Source organism: Aptenodytes patagonicus, chromosome 13 (assembly GCF_965638725.1).
Source record: "Aptenodytes patagonicus chromosome 13, bAptPat1.pri.cur, whole genome shotgun sequence".
NCBI lineage: Eukaryota > Metazoa > Chordata > Aves > Sphenisciformes > Spheniscidae > Aptenodytes > Aptenodytes patagonicus.
Window position 1 is genome coordinate 5,891,673 of NC_134961.1, and position 18,434 is coordinate 5,910,106.

Sequence of the window (18,434 nt, forward strand, 5' to 3'; positions counted from 1 at the left end):
GGAGGTGGAATATGTGTGTGTGTATCTATACGATATGATTTAGTATGTGTGCGCATATACATACACACACACAACACACACAAAACCCACAAAACATATATATATATATATGCATATATATACACACATACACACACAATATGTATGATGGTGGAAAAATATATATTCATATTATATGTATGTGTGTATGTAGATATGATATAGTTTATATCATATCAATCATATTTATTATGTCTTATATACAATATATTATATAATGTACATAAATATAATACATCCACACATATAATACATACTTTTATACACACACATACACATGCGTGTGCGTGATGCCTCTTCCAGTGAGCCTTTATAGCACTAAACCACCAGAGCCATTTCTACCGAGCAGGAGGCCGATGCCCTCCCTGCAACATCGACTTGGGCCAAGGAGAAGCCACACCAGCCGCTGCACCGAGAACGCGCCGAGAGCGGGACGGTGATGAGCGCGCGGGGCCGGGGCCGAGCCGGGCTCCCCTCCCAGCCCTCAGCCTCCGCGGGCGATCGATAGTGGTAAGAGCCTCCCTGGCAGCCTCATGGAGCCGCCGGCCCCCCGCCCTTCTCCGAGAGGATGCTGGGGTCTGGGGCTTGGCCAGGGATCGATGGAGCTGTTTGGGGCCGGACCCTGAGGCCGCTGCAGCCGCAGCACGAGGTTTTTCACCCAAAGGAAATAATAAATATATACTTTTATTGCAATACCAGCGCTGGGCTTTTCTTCGTTGCAAACAGCCGCATGGCGCGGGGCTCCTTTGGGGCGGCTGCGGCTCAGGGCACGCTCCCCGTGCTCCAAACGCCACCGGCGCCTATTAACGAGGTCAGCGATACCGAACGCTGACGGCAGATTATCTGGCTGTTGACATCAATCGTAATCTCCCCGCGCTGCCTCCAAACAATTATGGGAAAGGCTTGGGTTTAACGATAAAATGACACTGGAGACGGGTTACTGGATTTCCATAGATTTTCTGCAATCTGACGGCAGCGAGGGCTGAGCGGGGCTGGCAGAGCCGCGTGGGTGCGGGGCAGCACCCAGCGAATTTAGGAGCCACCATCAACACCAGCCCTAAGTCCGGGGGGGGGGGGGGGGTTCATCAAGGTCATCCCTCCTGCAGGCAGCATCTGCCTGTGTGGCGGGCTCCCCTGATGCAGGCAGGGAGCCTTTTCTTGGCCAGGCAGGCAGGACCCAGGCAACGTCTGCCCAGCCCTCGGGGGGTCTGGGACAGACCCGGCCGCGGTGGGTGGGTGGGCGGCAGCCCCCAGCATGGCAGATTGCAGGGCCCGCATTAGCTACCCCCACCGGCTTTGTAGATTAAAGAATTATGAACTCCTGAAGTTTTGCAATATTAATGATTGTAGCCATCTGTTAATCTGGCAGCCAGCAACGAGCTGGTTTTTTACTTTGCTTGGTCCAGTTATTAAAACTGAGTATTTTTGGTTTGGCAGGCAGCTGGAGGCGTGCGACTCCCCCGTGTCGCTGTGCAATGACTTGCATCCCGTCCCTTATTGCTGTCCCCGCGTTATTTAGGTGCAACGTGGGAGCAGGTCCGAGAGCAGGGGGAGAGGAACTCCCCAGGCAGGAGCTGGCCCACGGGCAGGGGAGGGGATGCTGTGTGTGACAAACATAGCCCGGTGCTACGCTGCGCAGGACCCAGGGATGTTCTCTGGGGGTGGGGGACGAGCACCAAGCCGACAGCCCCCACCACCTTGCAAAAGCTGTCCCTAGGAAGCACGGGGTCTGCCCTCAGCACCAGCTGCTAATTATGGCTCTCTTTGGGATGGTGCTTTAGATAACAGTTCTCCGATGTGCACTCTGAAGGGATAAACTCATTTAGCAGATTAATTAGTGTCCTTGGTAGAAATGGTATCACCACTCTCCCAGCCCACTCAGCAGGCGAGGGTGGGAAGGGTAACGCATGGTTGGGGTACATCACCCTGTACATCACCCCCAGCTCTGCTGGCGCTGTGGCCATGAACCTGCTCACTGACAATTTTATCGTACAAATCCACCATTGCCACATCGCCGAGACAGTAAAGCTGCCCACTTCACGCTTCACGTTCTCTGTTCAGATCCAGAAAGATCTCGGCCTCGTTCTCCAAGCGTACCCTGCTGGGATGTGCATCACCGTTCCCCCCTTGAGCAGAGGTGGAAGAGCCACAGGGGTTTACCAGCAGCACTAGGCAGGGGGGTTTATTTGTTTGTTTGTTCTGAAATACCACACCGAGAACTCCCCGCTCTGGCCCGCAAACAGTTTATTAGCACTGTACTTCAGAAACCCCATCCGTAACCAACGGTGATGCACGTACGCCGAAGGGATCTGCTAACTGCTGACCACAACCAAGCAGCCCCTCGGCCCACAGGTACCTTACGCTCCTGGGCTAGATGACGTTATTCCCATTCCAGACTCTAAGAACATACGACAGCTTCACTATTTTCAGATGAAATTTTATTTTCGATACAGGCACTTACTTGCAAATGTTCTATTTATTGTTTGGCAGTACCAGCTGTACACACACTTGCTAAAGCAGCAGAGCTCTCTTTGCTAAAATACAATATTTGGATGAGAGCTCTAGGTGCCCATTTTCCTCTCCAAACTATGCATTTCAATTTTTAATGAGCTCTGTTCGTCTCAACTGTACCTGGAGCAAAGCAGACATCAGCCTTCAATTCACCTTTGGGGTTATACGAGTCGTAGTCTCAGGGTACCGGGAAGATGTTTGCTACGGTGGTTGACTGTAGTGACTATACCTGTCTATCCAACCCATGTCCAAAGTCAAGTGCAGATCTTCAGAGAAAGCCTCTTCCTCGTACATAAAAGATTATATCATTATCCACAGTATAATCCTCACTATAAGGGCTGCTATAATTCATTAAAATTGAGAAGTAGACAATGAATAGATATGCCATTTACTTACAGTAAATAAGCAGTTCCTAGCCTTTCCTCGTGATGGTAAATCCAGGCTCGAAGGGGTAACAAAAGCCCTGCCCTCACCTGCTCCCTCTCCCTCCTGTGCCCAGTCCCGCACGGGGCACCGTTCAGGGCGACGCTGAAGTCTACGCCCAGTCCAAGCTCAGTCTGATATTAAGGCTTGCCTGGTTTTGCTGTTGTCTCTTTGCACCCACAGCAAAGTGACAAAGCACGATGTAAGCCCCCGTTGTCAGCATGCTCGGGGGCTAACAAAATTTGGAGGGTTGAGAACAGGAGCCTTCAGGGCAGTCGGCTGCCCAGCCTCTCCATTACTGGGAGAGCACCCAGAGAGCGTTACAGGCCAGACTGCACGTCGAGAAAGGAGGAAAGCTTTTACACCAGGGCAAAGCGGAGAACACAGATACAGCGCCTACGAAGAAGATTAGTGTTTGCAGCCTCCTTCCCCCTCTTTTTTCTCCCCCTCAGCCATAACAGGAACAGGGACCTTCTACTACTCAAGCAGATGAGGCGAGAAAGATCATATTATTAGGAACATGCAAGAAACACCTCTCTTGGAAACCGGGATGAAACACCGCAGTGCATCCTGAGGAGCACAGAGCAGAACGGGACAGCGCGTGGCCAGCCCTGCCGACAGTCAGCAGAACCAGATTCCCGAGTACCAGGGGGCTTCACTGACCTCTGCTTGTCCTGGCTGAACTTGGACAGCACGAGATAAAGGTACAGCCACTGTTTTAAAGAAAAAAACCACACAAAACAACCACAACAAAAAAACAAAACACAAAACAAAAAACCCACAAAAAAAACCCAAAACAGAACTGACAATGTAATGACAGAATTTCTAGAGTTTTACTTAAAATTGTGTCGATTTAGATACATGTACACTTTTGTAGAAAACTTGAATAGCGTAGCTTATTTAGGGTAACAAAAGCTGCAAAAGCCACTGAAAGCCTTAAATGTGCAAAATACAGTTCATCTCAACTTCAGATTTTTTTTGTCCCCTGACTGCCAAACCAAGGCAGACGGGTATCATAGCAGGGCACAGAAGAGTATAAACCAGGCTAGAAATATTTCTCTATTTCTACCTCCACAGTTCAAAAGTTAACTCTTAAACTTACCACCATAATAAGGATCTGAGAAACCCAGAGAGCCATCAGCACAGTCTAACAGTCATCTTTTGTAGAAAATAAAAACGAAGCCCTGCACTGGAAAACCCTGAAAACTAGATTTTTATTTATTTACAAACAAAACAAGCTATTTACTGCAGCAGGCCTTCCCGAATCTGGTTTCTTGAAGCAAGTAAGAAAGCCTCAGTTAATGTCCTTCAGCCTCAAGCGTGGTTTATTTTTTATAATTATACATTAAAGAGGGTGTGCAAACAGCATTTTCATGCGTACTGTTGTACACCGGTGGAGAGGCAGTTCTTTTTTAAACTTTTGCTCTCTCGGCAGTTGTTCTGCTGCAGACATCTCGCCCACAGCGCATCTGTGCGACACAACAGAAACAAAGATTGTGGCGCTTTCTACTTCATCCGTGTTTCTCTCCCCTCATTCCCCCCCCGATCAGCATCTCTCTACAGACCGGCTTTTTTAAAAACAAACCCGCTACCTCTTTAAACAACTGCTTAGTACATGGACCTGCAAGAAAGGAAACTTCAAAACACGTCTGCTGAAATACAGCCACCGTTCACCGTCTTAACCTAGGATTTCAGTTTTGGATTTGTCTGAAGTCAGTTGTCAGCTGAATGTTTTTGGAGATGACAACCAAAGCAGAACTCAAGGGACTCCAGGAAGAGATTTCTCAGATTAAGGCAAATTGGAAAATACTCCTGAAGATTTGGCCAAATTACACGTTTTCAAAAATGTTTATGAACTTCGAGACTTCATGATGAGCTGCGGTGCCAAGGGGCAGGTGCCTTAATCCCTGGGCAGAGAAAAAAAAATAGTATCCTTCAGTAATTTTTATAACAACGTTATAATAACTGACATTGACGTATGATATATTTGATACATGATATATCAAATGATATATTTAAATATCTAATTGATAGGTAACACAGTTGTCATTGATATGTTTTGTTGTTAGATTCTAAAATACAGAGATACTCACTGCATTGTGAAAGAAGTTGCAAAGATGCTTTGCCCACGGACACCTGAAAAACAGATATAGATCCTTAATCCATTTTCTCATAAGGACACACCCGCCCCCAGTTTCAGCCACTCCGAGTTTCGCATTGATCAAAGCTTTACAAGAAGGCTAATCCAACAATTCACTTCAACTTCCAAATGGAGATGATTTCAGCACCAGATGTACAGTGAAATAATTAAGACAAAGATAGACCATAAGAAACAGCAGTTCACGAGAGTCTCTCGGATCACTGCTAGAGCATACTGTAAAGCCTCACAAAACAAAAAAAGACAATTAATGGAATCACAAATTTGTTAAATACAACTTGGCTCATACACAACTGAGTGAAATTAGGTATTTTAGTCTCTCAGCTACGCACAGCAAAGGCTGGAGAGAAGAAAGAGACAGAAGCCTTTCACAAAGAGGGTCAACTTACACGTCCATGATTTCCACTTAAGACAGCAACTAAGAAGTGAATTCTCAACATTACCCTGCTGCCATCAGCTACGCGTGAATTAGAGGTGCCAGAGCAGGCAATTACTCTGCCTTCCCGTCTACAACCACAAAGTCAATTCATTTTAAAACTATTATGTCAACACATTAGAGTCTATCACTCCAAAGCCCGTAATGCTTTACTGCGTAACACAGGAGAGCAAGGATTATACTTATAAACAGCTAGTGGCTTCAGAAGTGACACGTCAGTGCTTTATTATAATTTGTAATCTAAATGAAGTACTCGGACTTTATCAGAACTCTGTTTTCCCCACCCACTGAGGCTCTGTGCTGCTGCAGAGCAAGTGGTCTCTCTTCTCTTTAAAAAGGGATAAGAATGACAGGCACAAACTTAATGCTGTCCTCAGTTTGCATTACAGCACACATATGTTCCTGAATCTTTAGTTTTTGGTGGGGATCTACTCCCTCACCACCACGTGAAGCATTTCTTACAAGTTTACAAGAAACGTTGACACCTGCACACCCATTTATTCTTGTAGATACACAGTAACATACATTTTGAGCTACTTTCAACTATTTTCTCTAAATACAGTTTTACGCAGTATTATGCCGCCTTAGAGTCCGGTAACTACTTTGCTGTAAATCCCAATTAAGGTTTTTTGGTTGTTGTTGATGACAATGATATTTAAGTAATAGAACTAGGCTGTACCGTATGTAATCTTGACGACTGCTCAGGGTTGCCAAGAGCAGATAACATGTTTTTCATAACGTTGGGCACTGGGAAGTGAGAAGGCCATTCGGTTGCAACAGGTAACACACAACAATTTCAAATCTACCCAAAATATTGTGTTCAGTATCTTTACCACTGCTAGTAACAGTATTAACAATAATAAAAAACAAGAATGAATTGTAACTTAAGACTGTTAATTAAGAGAAAACTACCATCGGTGTTGCAACACAATGATTTTCTATTTGGCTATGATGAAGATTCACACTTACATGTGCAGGTTCTCTGTAATAATATTCAGAGTGAACAGGCCAATGGATTGCATCTTCTTATGTCTGCATGTCAGGAACAGGCAAAGGAATTCACCCACGTACTGGGGACCAAGGTTTTGCCACCTAAGCAATACAAAACCAGGAAACAGAACAGAGCTCTTCAGAGACAACCTTCCTATCAATTCCTAGCATCTTGTTTGCATTCTTGACTTACCCAAAGCACTGGGCTGGTTGGTTTCAAAGAGCTAAGGTTTATATCTCTGCTAAACGCTACTGCAGCGGGACTGCTCTTACTGTTTCCATGAACAGACAAAACTTCAGGGAGGAAGTGTTTACTCACAGTTTTAGCATTGTTGCTTTCTGACGATTTAGATCTCTCAAAATCAGGTTGACAGTACCATGGAGAACATGTTCTTCATAGGAAAGATGGTCCAATAACAGCCTCAGAGCCCAAAAGTTATTCTAGGAAGAGACAAAATAAGACCAGTGATTTAACCTAATTGCCAATTGTTTCTTAAAAAAACAGAATAAATTAAAGGTCAGCAAAGCTAAAGGGGAACAAAACCAAGTTAAATACGTCTAAAATCTCCAAGCTGGCATTACACAGATTTTAAATATCATTTGCTTTAATCTCTTAGAACAGAAATCAGTATCTAGGACTCACCCCAAACGCCAGGGCTATCTCTAAGAAGGAAGTCAAGTACGGAAGATCACAAAAAAGCATCTGTTGTACTGCTTGCACTGCGAGAATAAGACAAGCCTCATGGTGCAACTATAGGAAGAGATATCAACAAGAAGAGACATATATTTAAAAGCCCACTTTCCCACCACTTGTGTATCGTAACCAGTCAAATCAGCACTAAGTTACTATCATTCCAGTCAGAGGGGTTGGATGTCAGACACGACATCCACAAGAATCTTATGAAGACCAAAAGATGGGGGAATAGAACAGGCACTTCTATTTATATAGCACCTTTCACCTGGTGCTCTCAAAAGTCCTCACAGAAACACAAAGTCCAACACTGTCACAGAAGCAGAAGTAGAATTAAAGGAAAAAAAAACTTCTGGCCCAGTAGTCACGTATTTGGAAAGTGAGCTAAATGTAACTTCCTCAAAAGAAGTAAAAAAGATTAAGATAGCTCCTTAGATGTATTGACTGTATTTAATATAGAATACATTTCAAGCCATCTTTAAACATGTTTCACTACACTTGAAACCATCATTCAAAACAAGTTTAGAAATTCTGGGCTATTCCAAGTTTTGAGACAAACAGACTGTCAAATCTCAAAGGATGGTCTCCAGTTTGAATCAAACAAAATTACCCTGTGAGAAGTTAAGACAGAATCAATTATTACCAACCCTCCCACTTCATAAATGCATAAATTTGGACAGTGATGAAGTAAGACTTGTCCTAGGTTGAAGATGGTGTCAGACCAGAACAGACCCTAATAGTTTTCCAACCTTCAGATATCTGCTCTAGCCTTTAGACTGTGCTAAGAAGTCTTACGCTGATTCCCCCCAAAAAAACCTTCAAGCCCCCTCTTAAAAGCTTTTCATAACAATCCAGCTGTTTTCAATACTACTGTATCTTCAAGCACAATAAAACAAATGGTAAATTTCCTTATTGCCATGTGCACACTTACATGGGGAGAGAAAAGAGCAGGTGGTAAAGAAACATTAATTTTTGCCTTCAGTTCCTCCAAAAGGCCGCCGCTGGCAGCGAGCACTCCCTGCAACAGAAGTAATGAGTCACGAGTAAAGAGGAAGGGTATCCAGACACTCTACAAACATCACACAGCGCCCAAGATGGTTCCTTAATGTGCTTTTACTTATTTTTTCAGCATTTTTACAGATGCGGTTGACTGTTCGCCATACTCAAGGGAAGCTGAGGCTCTACAGCGCTAACCAAACCATATCGCATAACCTCTTCATTTTAACCTATATGCTTAGCAGACAGTTATTTCTGTTCTTGTGAAGAAAATACCCAGATACTGACTCTTCAGGATTATCTGAACACATTTTTCTTAAACTGCTTTCCTATCCATTTTATCTGATCCATCTCAACATTAAAAGATATAGAATCAGTATTAGGCATTGAGCTGCAAGCTGCATTTAACACTCCTGAATCACAACGTTCTGCCGAGTGTTACATCTGGCACATGCCACAGGAGTATTTGAGGAGGCACTGTGAAGTTAACCTTAGTATTTAGAAGAATGAGCTAGTGCCCACATCAAATGAAGTCTGATGTAAAACCAAGACAACAGATTCTCTCATTTCACAGTATTGTTCCAGTTACCTTTTGGAAGTCAAGCGGTGGCTCTTTCAGGGATAGGGGATGTAGGTGCCCGCTTTTTTCCAGCAAACTGCTACTACCCAAAATCATGATGAGGGAACTCCAGCATTTAGGCTGAAACACAGCAGAACATTTGTTTACAAAGTCAAATCTGTTCACAGAGGTGTAAATATTCAGAGAGAAGAGGGTTCTGATAGTAAATCCTTGCATTAGAGAAGCAACTGGACAAAACAGGTAATATATAGAAACACTCGATGGGCCACAGAAACACAGTTTTAATACAGACTCACATTCCTGTATAGTGACACATTGCTGTAAAGGAGTTTGAGCGCCTGCTTAATTAGAACGCCATCTTTCAAGGGAGACCCTGCAAGAAGAAAAAATCCAAAACATATCTTACATTCCCTGAATAACTATAGAGTGTGAACACAAACAAGATATTAACTTAGTTACAGATATGTTTCTACAGAAACCTAACAAAGAGCAATAAATGAGTGCCTACAGCTATTTTACAATTTTTTGTAGGTTCTGAACAGTAAAACAACATCAACTGTAAAATGCTGTTCTGGAAAGCTGCAAAGAACTGAATACAATTTAGACTAAGCCATCACAGCAGGTAACCCAGAACCGAGTCTTCATCACGTACATCCCACCACAGTACAGTGCGATACACACTGTCGGTATCTCATCCGTTTAAGAATTCTACTAGTAGTTGAACATCTCCAAAATAAATCTTTCATTTCAGAATACACCTTGACAAGTAGCACGCACCAAGACAGGTGATCACAGTTATCAGTGGCTGAACTAATGACAGAATGTAATACACAGATCGTGAAACCCTTTCCATCAGGAAGCTTTTATTCTCAAGGTCAAGGCTGAGACATACCATAAAGCTAAGTTACACACTGCCATTGGTAATGCCATGATGTAATAGAGTGCTTTGTATTTTATTTTAATAGGTTGCTTTCAGCAAAACAGCTTCACAGCTGACAAAATTAGCATTTCGTGTGAGGTATACTAAACAAATTCATGCTCAAATATAAAGACATTCTTCTTGCCTAGTGTTATGTACCATGCTTTAGTCCGGACAATTTATAGTTGGGTTCAGAGTCCCTCCGAATGTTACCAGATTTAATGAAAAAGTAAAAGCTGTAATTAAGTAAGGTTCTAAACATATGTAAGCAAGAAATCACACTTGCCAACTGTAATCCAGGGCCCAGAGTCTAGCATAGCCTTTCCAGTGGGGACACTGCCTGTTCTGAACATCTTCAGGTAGACCTCAAACTGAAAAGGCGTTATCCGGCAGGCAGTACAGCAGGCGAGGCTATTGACGGGAAACAACAGCGAATGCGCAGCATCGAGGAAGTCTCCGGTTTTACACAAATAGAATGGGATTATATCTCGAAGATCTCTTAACCTGGAAAGAAGGAAGAAATGAATATTTGATTTTCATTAACATTAAAGTTTTACAGTATGTATGTATAGATCTGATTACGCTTGACCACTAATAAGTTACATCCAATAAGGCAGAAGTTAGTTAATAGTTAGGCAATGCAATATTACTCTCACTTAGAAAACAGCCACCAAAATCCTACTGCTTTTCATTCTGCCAGTTTATTACACATTGAAGAAACACAGACTGGGACACAACCTTAAGGCAAAGAAACAATTAAAAAAAAAAAAAAGAAAAAAGCCATTTACCCTTTGGTATCATTGCATTTCACAGCTCTCAGGTAGCGAACAACTTCTTTATAGCTGAGGAGAAAAAAAAAAGAGGGTGAGTAGGAAGAGGAAGGAAGTGCAAAGCTATGTACAGGTCAATCAAATATTTACTACAATTAACGAAGCAGAACAGTAGATCTTCCCATGCAAGAGACATTGCACAATAGGATAGAAATACAACTGGCAGAAAGAGACAGCTGGAAATGAAATAAGCTCCAAGAAGCTGTCCACAGATTCTCTCTGTACTCTGGCAAAATAAAACAGGAGGTTGCCTTTCAATTTAATTCTTTAAGTGGACTGTATTCCTTTGAATACAGACTTCTGAAGACCAAGAGACCAGAACGCACTTTTTTGCTGTCTTCCACCTCGTCAGACTTTGATGAACAGAATTTGTTTTAAACATCAACATCTAAAACCTACTGAAGTTATGGAAACAGTTATCCACTTCAACATTCTTTTCTGGTCCTGAAGTGTTCAAAGGGCTTGATTCTGCTCTGAAAAACTTCAAAAAGCTACTGGCCTTGTTGATAAGTAAGGGGCAGGAACAGCTTCAAATGTGTCTGTGTTTTGTATGTGTCCCCATTATACAAAACTCCTGCAGATGTTAGGGAAACACTATACTGCAGTCAATACCGTGCAAAATGTAAAAGTTGAGTTCATAAAATGAAAAATCCAGAACAAGACCAAACCGATCTTACTTCTTTTTGTCTACCAATTTCTCCACTCGAGCCTCTATAACAGGGAGTGTTTCCCACAGAAATACTTTTCTTCCTTTCTGTGTTCTTTGACCAGTGACGTTCTGGCCTTTTAAAACCGTGGTCAGTAATACATGGTCCCATGGCACGACATTCAAGCTGGAAGTACAAAAAATAAAGTAATTTTTAACCATGTTTTGTTTGTATACCGCAATTTATTTCCCTTAAGTAACACAAAGATTTACCAATAAAACATTTTGAGGTTTACAGCTCACTTCTGGGGGGAAAAAAAGAAAGAAAAAAAAAAAGAAAAAAGAAAGCTATATGGACAACAACTTAGCCATAGCATCAAACAACAACTTTTCCTGTAAGGACAGGACAAATACAAAGCAGCTAATACTGAAATCTTCCTATGAAGTGCTCACACCTAACACTATCAGTGAAAGAACTATTCTATAGAGCTGTTTTCAACTCAGGCAACTGTATAAAAAATATATCCTGTAAACAAAAACCAACGAACATACCTATTTGAGAAGCCAAAACAGTGACATGGAAGTGAGATGGACTGAAAAAAGTTAACAAACTTTTCATACAAATTCTTTGTAAAGTCACACAACACCAGCATCCTCTGAAGTTGTGTTGTGATCCTGTTTTGAAAAGAAAAACAAAACCAAAATCTCTTGAAATCAGATGAATTACTGTTAAGTTGTTGCATTTTTTTTTTTTTTAATCCTATAGGAAAGTATTCTATAGAAGTTTGGGGGGTTTTTTGGTTAAACATCAGACAGTTTGGATCTATGTTTAAATTTGTGCTTTAAGATTTGTAGTGAATAATGGTATTGCTCTTTTGTTATTATTTCTTAAACACCAGTGAAACCAAGGTTCTGTGGTCTTAAGTTTTAAAACAAAGATCCCCAGTGAGTGTATGTGAGAAACGCTGCAGAACCCGATAGGCACCCTGATCAACCTGAGCTCCTGGCAGCTTCACAGCTAGTGAAGCCATTTGTGTCTTAACTGAAAACTGGAGATAACACACAGACACAAAGAAGAGTTCACTCCTTTAAAATTGGGGGAGGGAGGCAAAAAATTCCTTTTCCTGTTCTTTTAAAGTAAGAAATTAAAAAATTCAAGAACAGTAATTTAAAATGAAAACTGATACAGGATTTAGGTTAAACCTGTCATTAGTTTCAAATAAGAGGTGAGACTATATAATTGTTTTTGAGTGCTCCTGAAAAAAGTTAATTCTTAATTCATTAACCTTCTGTTGCAAGTGAATTTCGGGTTAAAGGTGAAATATAAAGCTAAAATGAGAAATGAATTAAGCCAAGTGAGCTAGATGACCTCATTCATCAGCCTCTGGGGGAACTTTACTATGTTACATCCCTGACTACTCCATCCCGGTGGAGTACTAGAAGGCTGCTGTTTTGATCTTTTACAGACACTATTTACTCTTTGGTTTAATAACCACAAGTAGCTACCTGACACCACCTTCTGGTCTGGCCTTACAGAACACTCCTAGACTACAGCTGAAAAGTAATCCATCTTCTTGGCTTTGAGTTCCCCATTGAGTTACTCTCCTTTGAGGCAACAAAGAAGGGTTTGAATGTTTACGTGGCTCTAAATAAGGCAGGTATTGCTCTTGTCCTTCACAGAATGGAACTAATATTCAACAGAGCTTCTAAAAATCCCGATTTGTAGTGTACAACTGTAGAACCTGATAATCACGCTGAGGTCCCTGCTCATTAGGCTGATCGGTGCATGTTATTGTTTGTATTCTTCTGCCTGTCCCTACCCATCTGCATTCTACACGCAGGCAGCAGCGGGCTACTCTTGCTCTGCTCAAACAATACCTAAGACAGTACAATGGGGTCGTGTTCCCGATAAGGAGTTCCTGATGCTACAGAACCATAAGATTATACACCTGTGCAAGTTTACTTTTGGCTTTTAAGAGCTAAAGCATTCACTTTTTTCTTTATGCCTTTGCATAAGTCATTTGAAATGCATTTTAAATGCAAGCAGAAAGTTTGCAGCCAGCAACCACCCCATTGCCATCTCATCATATGATAGGACAAGTCTCACCTCTGCAACAGACAAGGGACAGCAATCTTTAATGAAGCAGTATGACCAAGGTTCTGCCAGCTTCTAAGAGGGGAGGAAAAAAGCACTAATTAATGTTTGGCTTGTTTTCCTGCTTTTTCCCCTTCTCTATACTCAACTGTTATAAGAAAACACTTTCTTAAAAAGCATTGGGAGCTATCATGCTAATAAAAATTATTCCAAACAGATGAAAAAAGTGCTTAAAGTGTAAAACACATTCTAAAACGAACACTGATTTACAAGCAGTACCTAACCAACTGAAGCATACCACCCCCCTGACCCAAGCAAAGTAAAGCAGTACCAAACCTTCTAACCTGCTGTATTAGACCACCGTGGGCACATCTTTGTTTTTACAGGGCCTCTGAAGGGCTGTATATCATCATCCCACGAGGGCCAAACCACATCCCATGTAACTACAGTGAACTCACAGTAAGTGTACAAAGAGAGACCTACCCAAATAATGTATCCAGCCTGCTCCTTGCAAACCTTGACAGTTCCTCAGAAAGAATTACAGAGGAGCTGCTGTTTCTGGCCTGTTGAACCAACCCAGACCACGTTTACTTCTCCTTTATAAAAATCCTTGAATTTAAGCCCCAAAATATTTAGGTTTTGCAAAGCAAAGCTCTGCATCCTTGCTCAAGCTAGACAGTAATCAAGCATGAAACAGCCATGATATAAACAAGAAAATAAACAGCACAAGTAGCAAACACTGAAGTATTTAACCTCTGTTTTTATTTATTTATTATGCAGTCCTCCCAGCTGACAGGTCAGCCTCCAGACTTACGGGAGGCATCTAAAACTTACTACCCAAGGAACACCACATCCACCCTTCTTTCCAGTTCAGCAGCAGATGTTTCTTCACACAATGCAGCTTGTGCTCTCTCCACTCAGGAAAGCTCCCCTGCCCCTATAACATTCTCCTGGGGAATTAACCCCACCTGCCACCATCTGCTGTCTGTCACCCTCCCTCCTCCCAGTTCTCATCTCAGATGCCTTCCCCTTGTTGGGCATCATCTCCCCTCCTCCCGACTCAATCCCACTTAACTTCTTCCTCTCCTCATCCAACCTTTAACCTTCTCTTTTCCCCCCAAATCCCTCCCCGTAACCAATCTCCTTTCTCCTTCAGGTGCACTCATTTTCCTCTCACTGTGCTGCAAGCCAGGGCTGTGATCTTTATACTGTCCTTACTCTTAACAAATGGAAAACCTCTCTCACTTAGTCTCCTTCCTTTGAGAAGCAAATGAAGATTACGCTCTAGATGTGGAACTGGATACTTACAAAGCAGGGTCTTTATGAAGTGCTATCTCTTTAGCTGCTCCCAGAAACATGACAGCAGCAGCTTTAGGACTCTCTCTTTCTGCCTGATTTAAAAATCTTGTTACCAGCGCAAAAACTCCAGAATACCTAAGAAAGTTAAGTAGTCTGTAAGATAAAGTGTCTGCAATGATGGACTTCGTAAACAAATGGCAATTATGACCATTCTACAGTTTGAGAGCAAATTGACTTGCCTTTCCTTGAAAAGCACCTGCAACAGGCTGAAAAAGTATTTGCACAGCCATTACTTTAAGCATTTTTGAGGCACATACCATTGAGTAAAAGCTGAACCCCATCCTAAAAAGCAAATCAGTAAAAATACGGGCTTTACTTTCATGCTTTCCCAGGTTATAATAATGAGGGATATTATCAAGTGTCTTAGTATAGCACAAGACACGTATTTAAAGTTGTATTTAAGATGTGTTTAAACTACATCCAAGTGCAATTTAACAGCTCACTGGCCAAGTAAGTTGTCTCAACTATGTTTCTGCTATATCAGATGCCACGATTCTGATTATGACTTGACTAAAGGAAATCAAACCTGCACTGACCAGTACGTACTGCTAGTAGCTGAGTTCTGTTGACACTTACTTGTATACAACCTCCATGTTGCGCGATCTGCAGACACTGCACTGCCCAGGAGGCAATTTTGGGAGGCAAAAGCATTCATGTTGTGCGGGAGGCATTCTTTCTCCGATCAGATACTTATTATATTCCACAGAAAGTTCCTGGATAAATTTTATTAGAAGACTTCCTAAGAGAGCAGACAGATGTGAAACTGTTAGTGCATTTTTTTATTTTTTCAAAACTAAAAGAAACAGAAAGACAATCATAAGTACCCCATGTGAAATATTTAGCAAGTTACTCGCACCCAATCTTACTGGCCAGGAAAGCTTTCTTGCTTCTTCCAGAGGGAGGAAAGCAGGAAAATACACAAACTGGACTTGCAGACCTGCGTCTGGTCCGAGTACGGCCCAGAAAGAGAGTAGCAACAGTAAGCTGCTACCTTAAAAATTCACCAAGCCTTCACAAGGAGAGTTGTGAACCATCCATCAAGCCACAGACTGAGTAGCCACAGGTCTCCCAGGACAAAATGAGAGTGTAACACTTACCACCGTGCCGAAGGTCTGCGTCTATATCTGTGAGCTCCAAATTGAACATTACAAGAACACCAGCCAAGGCAAAGTCACGCTGGTCCTTCCAGAATTTGCTTTTGTTGTGTGCATTGCAGTGACAGAGGGAAGGGGTTGTCCAATTCTGGCACTATTTCATAAAATGTGAAAGACAGGGAAAGGTTTTTTGTTTGTTTGTTTTTCTTCCAATTGAGCAAATCAAAAGTTATTTCCGCTGAGTGAAGGACTACAATTGATGTCATCCTTTACACACCTAGGCATAGCCACAGTGAAGTATTTTGACAGTCAGGGCAAGAGGCCAACATAGCAATAACTTGATATCATGGCCAACAACAACAACAAAAAAACCCCATAGTAATTTACCATCATTCCTGAATACCTTACAGAGGTAAGGGCTGGCACCCTCCCCATGGTAAATTGGTAACAGAGCACTGTCTTTGCATGTTCACCCCAACTTTGCTCACAGTTCAAAGTTTTCTGATTTCTAAGAAAAACCCAAACCAGCCAACCCCACACACCCAATTCCCCCAACTCACCCACTCCCTCACTCTAGGTTAGGACAGTCTAAAAGTTTGACATTTCTCTAGTGCAGAGGAAAGCAATCTGATTTAGTAATTTGATTCCATGAAGTACACTGTGTGCCTAAAGCAAACAGGAGGTACGTTTTCTTATACCAAGTCAATGTCTGCTCCGACAACTGGCTGGACTACTAGAAATAAACCCAGACAGCGACCACATTTTTAGTAGCATTGTGAAGCAGACAGATGTCAACATTTAGGAGAGGAACTGTTAAAATAATCAAATTTTATGTATCGTTTATTCTTTCAGTTTGCTTAAGAGTGATTTCTTTTAAAAAGACTGTTGAGTAATTTACTCAAAGTTGTGCATTTCTTGATTACAGCTCTTCTCACCTCAGAAGCTAGTTTATCACAAATGTAGCAGTAGCATTGATTACAAATATCAGCATTTTTTCCAAGGGGTGAGCATGTCTCACATTCCATTCGCCTACAGAGTTGAAAAACAGAATGTTATTTATGAAACATGTTTGTCCAACTCTACTTCTGCTTTCAGACATTAAAAAGCTAACAAGGTTACTTGACAAGATGGACTAAACGCGGAAAATGAAAGCCCCATATTAACCTCCACGTCACTGAACATACTCAAACGGGTGTATTGTACAATCATATCTTGCATGAGGCATCACTTTTGCTTGTTTACAGAAAGTAACCATTAGTTCACATTCCTCATCCACAACTTCTTCAGATTTCTCCTCTTCCACGGCAGACTTCTCTGTAGAAAAGAGAATATGCAGTGTAAATCAGTATAAAGGTAACTGCAACGTCATTACAAATTCAACCAGCTATTGACATTTATTTTTTAAAAACACTGTAAGGCACAAATTTTCTTATGGTTTCATATGGTGCCCATAAGAATGGTATACTGGCTCGGGACAAAAAACTTCTGCACACGAGGCAATTTAATCAAAAAGGATCCAATCGACACTGAAAAGGCCTAGTCTCAGCTAGGTTTGTAGTATTTTGAAACTACACAGCAGTCTCCTTTAAGGTAATTAGTGCCATCAAAGAAATCCCAAAAGTTATGAAATAATGGCAGTTCCTCCTGGCTTTATTTATTTTTGAAGTACTTTGTTTTCCTAGCAGCAGAAAGACACATTTCAAGCATATCGCATAACACTTTACTTCAGTTTATTTCCAAAGTTCTTTACAGAACTTCACTGACAACCACAGCACAGTACTTACCCAACGGGTCTACTAACAGAACTGAATTCCCAAGCGTGCTCTCAGCTTCATCGTCGCTGATCAGGATTATGCTCTGCTCTTCCTCTTCTCTTTTCGATGGCCCCATGGTTATTGAACTCCAAAGGAAAGGAACTACTTGGCAGCTAATAGGACACAAAGATAGTTCCCACTTTGAAGGTCCTTTCCTCAAGAAGGGAAGAAGACCTCTTCAAGACACAAACTCTTCATCTATGTTGAGTAAGTTACGCTAGGGACAGAAACCTTCAACCCCTACTGCAGTCAGCAGCTCAAAAAACATTGCAGTTTCCATCCAGAGCTGAGAGAACCCTAGAAACAAGGAGGTGGGAATAGGGGGAAAAAAAAAGAAGAAGAAAAGGGTGAGAGCTGCATTCCTATGGTGGGACCACCCTTGAAAGAACTGGCTGACGATAACAACTATCGTTACTCGCGATAACGCAGTGTCCCTTGTGGACTGGCGTCACCAGAGGCGCCCAGCGCCGACCCGCCTGCCCCCTCCCCTCACACTCCCAGTTCCCCAACCTCAAACAAGCGCCCCCCCCCCCCCCCAACCCCGCCTCGGCCCTCACGCGGCCACCTCCTGCCCCCTCCCCTCCCCTCCCCTCCCCTCCCCCCCCGGCCCAGCTGCCCCCCAGCCAGCCGGATTCCCCCCCCTCCCCACTCCAAGGCCCACGAACCCCCTCGCCCCCCGCCCAACTGCCTCCTCCCCCCCACCTTCCAGCCGGCCCTGATCCACTCCCCAACCAACCGCCCGCCCGCCCCCCCCGCCTGTTTCCCCTCGCCCCGCAGCCCTCTCCCACCGTGACCTGCCCCCCCCCAAACTCCTGCCCAGTCCCCCCCGGGCGTTCCCCCTCACCGTACGACC

At 42.8% G+C, this 18,434-nt stretch overlaps 1 protein-coding gene across 1 annotated transcript; it reads right to left on the reverse strand.

Moving 5' to 3' along the window:
* Nucleotides 1-3,794: 3,794 nt before the first annotated feature.
* Nucleotides 3,795-17,917, reverse strand: LOC143166661 (uncharacterized). Its single transcript, XM_076351246.1, has 19 exons — nucleotides 17,552-17,917; nucleotides 16,952-17,081; nucleotides 16,703-16,796; nucleotides 15,771-15,921; nucleotides 15,250-15,412; nucleotides 14,623-14,748; nucleotides 13,327-13,389; nucleotides 11,772-11,894; nucleotides 11,251-11,406; nucleotides 10,532-10,585; nucleotides 10,030-10,247; nucleotides 9,121-9,197; nucleotides 8,834-8,944; nucleotides 8,180-8,266; nucleotides 7,201-7,308; nucleotides 6,877-6,998; nucleotides 6,537-6,659; nucleotides 5,067-5,109; nucleotides 3,795-4,880 (listed from the first exon to the last, which is right to left on the reverse strand). Exons 1-19 carry the CDS (start codon nucleotides 17,655-17,657, stop codon nucleotides 4,803-4,805), a joined length of 2,133 nt encoding a protein of 710 aa, XP_076207361.1. The 5' UTR covers nucleotides 17,658-17,917; the 3' UTR covers nucleotides 3,795-4,802.
* Between the last annotated feature and the right edge of the window lie 517 nt (nucleotides 17,918-18,434).